This window comes from Panonychus citri, unplaced genomic scaffold, assembly GCF_014898815.1.
Source record: "Panonychus citri isolate SS breed McGregor unplaced genomic scaffold, ASM1489881v1 Contig00032, whole genome shotgun sequence".
Taxonomy (NCBI): Eukaryota; Metazoa; Arthropoda; class Arachnida; order Trombidiformes; family Tetranychidae; genus Panonychus; species Panonychus citri.
In genome coordinates, this window is record NW_026515437.1 from 76,933 (window position 1) to 85,376 (window position 8,444).

At 34.2% G+C, this 8,444-nt stretch overlaps 4 protein-coding genes and 1 long non-coding RNA gene across 5 annotated transcripts; 3 read left to right on the top strand and 2 right to left on the bottom strand.

Annotated features, from left to right (window-relative positions):
* The first annotated feature begins 9 nt into the window (after positions 1-9).
* Positions 10-610, top strand: LOC128397417 (uncharacterized). The gene is made up of 2 exons (XR_008326941.1): positions 10-187; positions 414-610. It is a non-coding gene; the product is annotated as an uncharacterized LOC128397417 (long non-coding RNA).
* Positions 611-622: 12 nt separating this feature from the next.
* Positions 623-1,964, top strand: LOC128397405 (nucleoporin p54-like). Its single transcript, XM_053358134.1, is given in 3 exon segments — positions 623-637; positions 735-841; positions 843-1,964. Coding segments are annotated over 3 exon segments (1,113 nt in total). The 3' UTR covers positions 1,834-1,964.
* A 66-nt stretch (positions 1,965-2,030) lies between these two features.
* On the bottom strand, positions 2,031-4,419 carry LOC128397407 (dihydropyrimidinase-like). The gene is given in 5 exon segments (XM_053358136.1): positions 2,031-2,743; positions 2,746-3,152; positions 3,154-3,891; positions 3,893-4,030; positions 4,205-4,419. Coding segments are annotated over 5 exon segments (1,833 nt in total). The 5' UTR covers positions 4,309-4,419; the 3' UTR covers positions 2,031-2,297.
* A 208-nt stretch (positions 4,420-4,627) lies between these two features.
* LOC128397406 (polynucleotide 5'-hydroxyl-kinase nol9-like) lies at positions 4,628-7,566 on the top strand. Its single transcript, XM_053358135.1, is given in 6 exon segments — positions 4,628-5,200; positions 5,396-6,068; positions 6,162-6,680; positions 6,683-6,756; positions 6,759-7,018; positions 7,020-7,566. Coding segments are annotated over 6 exon segments (2,331 nt in total). The 5' UTR covers positions 4,628-4,810; the 3' UTR covers positions 7,435-7,566.
* On the bottom strand, positions 7,384-8,437 carry LOC128397416 (biotin--protein ligase-like; the record flags this gene model as incomplete). Its single annotated transcript, XM_053358147.1, is given in 4 exon segments — positions 7,384-7,782; positions 7,784-8,042; positions 8,261-8,401; positions 8,404-8,437. Coding segments are annotated over 4 exon segments (648 nt in total), but the record flags the coding sequence as incomplete, so codon positions are not given.
* Between the last annotated feature and the right edge of the window lie 7 nt (positions 8,438-8,444).

Sequence of the window (8,444 nt, forward strand, 5' to 3'; positions counted from 1 at the left end):
TGAATTCCAATTGAAAGATAAACACAAAAAGAGAAAAAAAGAGAAAAACCGCCAAAAGAAATTCAAATATCCACCAGTTTATTTTCTGTTCTTTGATCGGATTAACAAAATTGTCTCTCTTTTAATTGTTTACTAAACGTGTTTTAATTAGTTTAATTAATTTTTTCTTCTTCAATTAAATTACCAGGTAAGTTGTCGCCATTAAAATGTTACCATTTTCTTTGGAAAAATTATATTCTATCAAAATCTATTTGATTTTCTTTGGTTCGGTTTTGGTTAACATGTTGTTTCCATATTCAAGCTTTTATCCTATTCCTTTATTTTGTTAATCCTTTTTATTTTTTTCTTTTCTACCTTTAATTAATTAAATCTTTCATTTGTATTGTGTTTTATTTTCTCGCTTGTTCTTTTAGATTGGTGTTTTACCCTTAGGTTACTTGGATCTTTTCATCTACCTTTGGTTTACCGATTGTTTTGTCTCCATTCTGTTTGGGTGGTTTGCCTATTGTTACCAAGCGTTGGAATATAATTTTCTTCATTGTTTATTATTTGATCTTTGATTTTAATCACTTTTCGTGCCAATTATAGTTTAATATTCCAAATCTTGATAGCCTAAATCAATATGGATACTAATCAGGTGAGATTCAGTTTATATTATCCAAGTGGTTTTGTGTATTTAACTAATATTTTCTTGTGTTTCGGTTTTGTCTATGGTGGAATTTAATTTTACTCAGCCGAGTGTTTTCAATCCTAAAATGTTCAATGATGAAAGAGATCAAGTTCTTGGACTATTTAATAAACTACAAGCTTATTGGGGAACTGGTAAAGCTTTTACATGCAAGGTCAAGCTCAATTGACCTGAATCAACATCAACCCAACCATAGATTTAAAGCTATTGGATATTCAAAGATTAAATCTGAAGAAAGTAATGAATTCAAATTTGGTGTGGTGATCAGTATGGAAGGAGGTGAAAGTCAAATGAATACTGCGATTCTACAATATGAGAATAATTTAAAAGGTATTTTCGGTCAAACCTATGGACCTAAAGTTGAGGCTACCAAAATATTACCTGATAATAAGGCGATGCTAATGATCACAGTTACCGATATGTCGACCAACCTTAAATTACCAGCTAGACAAATTATACTTTTCCTTAATCAGATGAATGTTAAAATGCAGCTACCCAATGTTTTCCAGAATAAATTCTGTCAGTTGGTACCTTTACACCCTCCCTCGAAACAAGAAATCGACGAATATCTGAAAGTTGTACCCGCTGGTATTGATGAGCTTCTTTGGAATCAAGCAAAACTTAACAATCCTGATGCTGAGAAATTTATTCCAGTTCCATTGATTGGATTTGCCGCTCTTAATGAACGTTTTAAATTACAAGAGCAAGAAGTTCATCAACAACGGATACAATTAAAGTTAATCATGGATGAGATAGAAAATATAACCAAAAGTATCGCTGTGATGAAAGTTCTGATCGAAGAATGTAAACGAAAAAATGTTCTACTCTCCAATCGAGTTTTATCTCTAATGGTTCATCAGATGATTAAAAGACGACGTTTTTATCCTGTTCAAGCTCATGAAGATCAATTAAGAGCTAAACTTGAAGACCTGCAGCGTGACATAAATGAACAGGGAAAATTAAAGGCCAATCTTAATGATTTAATGTTGAAGTTAAAGCAACTCCAAAATCATCAGATTACTCCCTCATTCTCAATTGATGAAAATCTTCTTAAAGATGTTAAATTTCACCTTTCACAGGAACAGGAAGCTATTCAACATCTCCTTGGAATAGTTAAAAGTTTACCCAAAAAAACGCAAACATAAATTTCCAACATCATGTTAATCTCCCTGCCCTTGTTTTCCAATTATGATGATCGTTAATCATCTCCGATCCATTGACTGTTCATGTTGTAAACAAAAAACGAAAAAAAAAACTTGCTATTATTAATTTCTAATTACTCTGCCTGGTCCTTGACCATGTTTTTTTCAGTTATAACGCGAATAGATCACGATAATTGTGATTTTGTGTAATAATCAAACATGATTTTAATGCGAATTAAGTTGAATAAGATTTTAGACTTTGAGAGAACAAAGGAATTAGAAAGGGAAATATTAACTTGGTTGAACTTTTTTTTTGTTCTAAAGACAAAAAAAGAGTAACATTTAAAATTGGTTAAAGATCAATTGGTTTTTTGATTTTGAAAGAATTTTTTTTTGGTGTTAATTGCCTCCAATTAGAGACCAAGGTTTAAAAATTATAAAGATGAATGATAAAGTTATCCTTTGGTTTAGAAGATTCCACTTGAACGTCCACCGGGTGGATTGTGAACTCTAATGGCTGTTCTTTTAGCTGAGTCATCAAATTGTTCACCCGTGAACTTGAAACTTGAATCTTGTTGATTGCGAACTCCACTTCGAGTTCTAGACGAATGGAAATTCATGCCTGAAGCTCCAGAGCTTGCGGTTGATAGGGCAGGTGAAGGAGGTCCGGTTGTGGGAATGGTTTCAAAGTCATTCGATTTGGTTGAGATGACCGGTGGCTCGATGCTGATTGGATTAAGTTTTATGCTGCTGGGGTTTGCTGTTGCTCCATTGTTACTGGTTAAATTGCTGCTATTGGATACGTTTGCTTGACCGGCTGGTCTAAGGGTTTCAGGTCGCTCAGATCGGTCAACCTTAACTGGTCCCATATTACGCTCTCGGTTACGCATTCTTTCATAAAGTATTGTGGGGAAGGTGGACATTCAACATATCGTCCCTTTCCTTGCGAAACATGAATCGATCCATCTTCATCAAGAGCTACCACACCTTGTGAGATGACCACAATTGGGCCAAATTCAACCTGTAAACCTTCAAACACGTTAAAGTCCACTCGTGATTGATGAGTTTCTGCTTTGATGACTCGTGGCTTTTTACCCCAAATAACAATATCAGCATCCGAACCAACAGCGATTCTACCCTTTCGTGGATAAATATTGAAAATTTTAGCTGCATTTGCACTTGTTACGGCAACAAATCGAGTTGGATCCATTTTACCGGTTCGAACTCCTTTCTCCCAAACAACCATTAATCGCTCCTCAATTCCATTGACACCATTGGGAATCTTAGTAAAATTATCTTTACCCATTGCCTTTGTTGTGCAGAAAGACAATGTGATCTGATCCAACAACATCAAGAACTCCGGCAGCAAGAGCGTTAACTAATCCTTCGGGAGTGGTTCGGTCTGGTCGTAGAGGTGGTGACATTACATGACCGGCAGCATGTTGCCAACATCGATTGTAGTAATGGATTCCATCAGTACCAATGGCCGAGGCAAGAGTTTCACCAATGACAAGTACACCACGAGATCGCGCTCGATTAACTTCTTCAGCTGCCGATTTACTCATTACATGAACAATGTAAAGAGGACATTGAACATGATGAGCTAAAACGGATGCCCGATGAACAGCTTCAGCTTCAAGATCTTCAGGGCGAGATTGAAGATGACCTTCAGGTCCATTGACACCCATTTGAAGAAGCTTTTTAGCAAGAAAATCAATTAGATGACCATTTTCAGCATGAACTTTGGGAACGGCTCCAATTTTCTTACAACAGTCAAAAAGTTTAATTAATTCATGATCTTCCAACATAAGGGTATCTTTATAAGCCATAAAAGCCTTGAAACAATTGACACCTTTCTGTCGAACCAGAGTTTCCAATTCTTTATCAGTTGAACCATCTTTCCATTTAGTGATTGCCAAATGAAGACCATAATCACAACAAGATTTACTATCAGCAATCGAACGATACTTTTCAAACAATTGGGTAGGCGAAAGATTAGTATCAAGGGGAGTGTCAAAAATACAAGTAGTTCCACCGGCAAGGGCAGCCGAGTTCCAGCATAAAATCATCCATTGACTGAGCGCCCATGAAACTACCCTCCAAATGGGTATGTGGATCAATACCACCAGGAATAACAAAGTGACCCTTAGCATCGATAACCCGACATCCACCAGGAACAATGAGATTAGTTCCAATTTGCCTACGAAGAACAAAATATCAAAAAGATTAACTTCTCAGCAAAACAAACAAAAGACATCACATAACAATGAATAAATGGAACCTATATAACAGAAGTGAACAAAAATCTGTTTCCATTTTTCATGAAGATGATCATTTTCATCTTATTGTCATAAATGGTTCACAATTAACTTACTTAATCAAACCATCTTCAATGAAAATATCAGCATCGAAAATGGAATCAGCGTTAACACATTTTCCCTGCCTGATGACAATACGATTTTGAGAAGAGGAATTCATTGTACAACTACAACAATCAGGTTACGAATAAAAACTGATTAGATCTTCTCACACCCAAAGAGTTCTTCTAACTCATTGAGAGTCTCAAATTGAGAGAGAGGCAAAAAAAAAAACGGACAAATACAAAAAAAAGAAAGAGAAAATAGACAGAGAAAAGAGAGAGAAAAGGTTAAAAAGAAAGAAAGAAAAACAAGTCGACTGAGTAAGAGGGAAACTGATCGTAGCCGAAGCTCTTTCGACTAACCCACCAACTCGGCTAACCCAAAGTTCTATAAAAAGAATAAAAGGGGAAACCGCCAAATTCGAATTAATCTAACCGATCACATTTTTGGTTCTCTAACGAATTTGATTAATTTCATTTCTCTCATTTGGTCTGTTTGTTTTTTTTCCGCAATTTAATTTCGTTTAATTTGATTGTTCTGTTTTTGTTTTTCATCAATTTTCTAATTAATCTCATGCTAGAAGTGATTTAATTTCTCTCTCTTCAATTTTGATCCGTGAAATGGTTTCGCTTAATAGAAAAGCTTATTGGAAACAATTAGCTCCAAGACCTTATTCATCTCTATGGATTTGGTTTGCTACACGTTCACTTAAACAACAATCACCTGATTATTTTTTACCGCATGGTTTTGGTTATACTGATGAAGATGATGTTGAAGACGAAGATGATGATTATGATGATTTATATTATACCAATGGAGATACACATGGTCCTCTTGAAAGTATTAATGATGACGAATCAATAGATTGGTTGGACTCAACATTGGCCAGTTTGGATACTTCTAATTTAGATTCTTCTAATTGTGTTGTTCAAAGTATTCCTGTTGTTGTTAACCAGTCATTACAATCAACTGTTATTAGTGACAAAGAATCAAATTCATCAAAATCAAAGGTAATTAATTATTTTATTTTCTATAATTTTTTTCTACTCTTTTTCTCTTAAAAAGCTTTTTACAACAAAGGATTAGTTTTTTTTTCTTCTTCTTCCCTTTGGTTGACTTATTTTCCTTTGGTTTTTTCTCTACAACATTGTCATTTATATTTTGTGAACTGTTTTTGGTTCTATTAAATTTTTTCTATCCTCTAGATTTCTCGTGTTAAATCTAAGGATAATAAGAGAAGGAAACTAAATACTAATTCCAACAATAAGAGTGGTAAAAATTTGAATGAATCCCCGAGGAAGAAATTATTGCAACCGCCATTAGAAGGGGAACTTATTACCAGGAAAACAAATGAAATTGACGATGAAACAATGAAAATATTGGCTATCAATGAATCGCATACAATTGTTGTGCTCAAGAGAAATGATAAAGGACAATTTTCAGTAATCAATGGAGATGCTAAGGTTTCCATGGTGGTTGGTTCAGTTGTTTGTGATGGTTTCACCCTGGAACCGGAAAAATCAACTCTCATATCAACAGGTTTTGGTAGTTACCAGATAGTTTTTGAACCGATTAAATTTCAATCATATCCTTCAAGGGAACATCTTATTGAAATTTTTGAAAATTCTACAATTGAAATACCAGAATCAACGAGCTCAACTATTCTTGATTATCTAACTAATCGTGATTCAAGTTTGTCCCAATGTATAATCATTTCATTCCAAAAATGGAGGTGGCCTTCATTAGCCGCTTTAAGATTATATATTCAACCCGAAGTGACCTTTCCCCATTGGCTTCAGGTCTCATTTACCGATATCCGATCACCTGTAGTCCAGTGGTCAGCAATGTTAAAAAGATTAGTTCAAGAGGTGAAATTGAGTAAGTAAATGATAAAAATTAATATATTCAGTACATGTACATGTATATTGTATTCATTAAATGTTTCATTCATCTTTTGTTTTTACCTTTCAGAAACTGAATCTGCCTCTTCCAGGCCAATTGATAAATCATCAACTCGAGGACCAAGAATCATCATGTTAGGTGGTGTAAATGCCGGAAAATCAAGTCTCACTCGTCACCTTTGTAATCAGATAATCAGCTCAGTTACAGATGAATCATTTATCGTTGATTGTGATCCTGGTCAATCAGAATTTTCACCTCCAGGGATAATCAATGCAGCTCGTTTACAAGATCCAATTTTATCACCACCATTTGTTAATTGTCTTCGTTTTAACAAAAATATTATCACAAGTTGTTCTGTTGCTGGTATTGGCCTTCAAAATAATCCCGATCTTTATATCTTATGTGTAAAGTACCTTTGGGAAACATTTCTCGATTCATTATCTGAAGAAGATTCTTGTAAACCAGTGATAATTAACACAATCGGTTGGACTCAAGGTCTTGGTATACATTTAATGGTTGACATATTACACATTTTCCAACCAAATTATGTTATTGAAATTAAACGACAACAAAATTGGAACGCCAAAGATAATTTCCTTTCGATTGTAATCCTGATACTCTTAATCAATTGAATGGTTGGCTAGTTTATCAACCTCAACGAGGTCAACTACAATTAGTGTTCAAGCAACTTCAAAGTGTTCACTTCAACCTTACCTTAATTATGACTATATTAGAATTTCAAATCAATCTAATGCCAAGAAAAATCCAGGAGAAGCTCGAAAGAATCGAATTAGAAATCAACTTGCTTATTTGTGTTTAATGGATGAAATATTGTTCAAAAGTTTATTCGAACTTGAATTGGTCTCTCTTAACCTTGAAAATCTTTATTTTCATGTTCAACACAATTTGTTATCGATAAACATCTTATCCCCATGTAATGAAAGATTCATGGGTTCATCTGTGTCTAATAGATAATCCTGAAAGTGATAAACAACCAATTGAAACAATCACTCAACCATCAACTTCATCAATGATCATTAATCCAACAACCTGTTCAATACCTCCAGGATTTACAGCCGCTGATGCTAATCCAACACTTTGGGAACCACCAATTAATGTTAATTTAAAGATATTACCATTTCTCCGGGAAAATAAATGCCTTGGATCAGCAATCGTACGAGATATTGATCTAATTAACAAGAAACTACTCCTATTGACACCAGAATCACCTGAAAGAATCGCTCAAATTAATTGCATTGTTAGACCACAAGGAATATTTATCCCAGAACAATTACAATTGGGTAGTAATCAATTTTTCATTGATAACCAAAAAGTGATTTAATCCAAAAATAAATATATATCAATGCAACCACTGAATAATAATTAGAGGGACATTAAAAGACCACAGGAAGCAGAAGAAAAAAAATAAAATATCCGATGAAAAAAACAATCGTCAATTGATTTTGAGCAATAATTTCACTTCTTAACAATCAAATTTTGCATCATATCAAAACGATTTCCATCAGGTTGAACGGTTAAAATTTTCCCCGTTGAATCTTCAACCAACATGAAACCATGATCATCGATGCCCTTGATGATTACTTCCTTATTATCAGCCATAAGAATCTTTTGATCAGAGTGCAACCAATGTTGAATATAAAGTTTCTTAATCATCTCAATGCCAGCTCTCTGTCTCTTTGATTAAATAATCAAGCTCATTTAATGTTCTAGCGATCACTTCTTCAATAGTTAATGGGGGTAAATTTTTCGTTTCAGGATAATTAGCCAGCAATTGATTTAATGGTTGAGTTGGATGGGAATTGTTAACATTGATACCACAATGAGCAACACAATGAACATCATTTCCAATCAAACTGGAAGAGACGATAATCCCACCAATCTTAACAGTTCGTCCCCAGTAAATGTCATTCGGCCATTTAAGATGTAAATCTATCGGGGAAAAAAAGAATAAAAAAAAATAACAATAACATGAAAAACACTTCAGGTGAAAGAGAGATGAAGAAAAAAAAATGAATCGAAAGAAGGAAAAAGTGTAAAAAAAAATGGAAAGAAAAAACAACATACTAGACAGAATATTCTGTTGATTAGATTAATTGTTGATAATCTGTTCTTAATTTTTTGTTTTACTCTTTCTCTTAATTGTTTACCTGATTTCTCATAACCCAATTCTCTTGTTATCCCTCGGTAAATTGCTAAAGAAATCAAATGCTGAACCAAACCCAAACTTTGTCCAAGTCGAGATGAAAGTGGAATGTGACATGAGATTGAAAACATGGCGCATCCTTTAGAGAAACCCAAAGATTTCCACTTCTTCCTCTGCCCTGAGTTTGC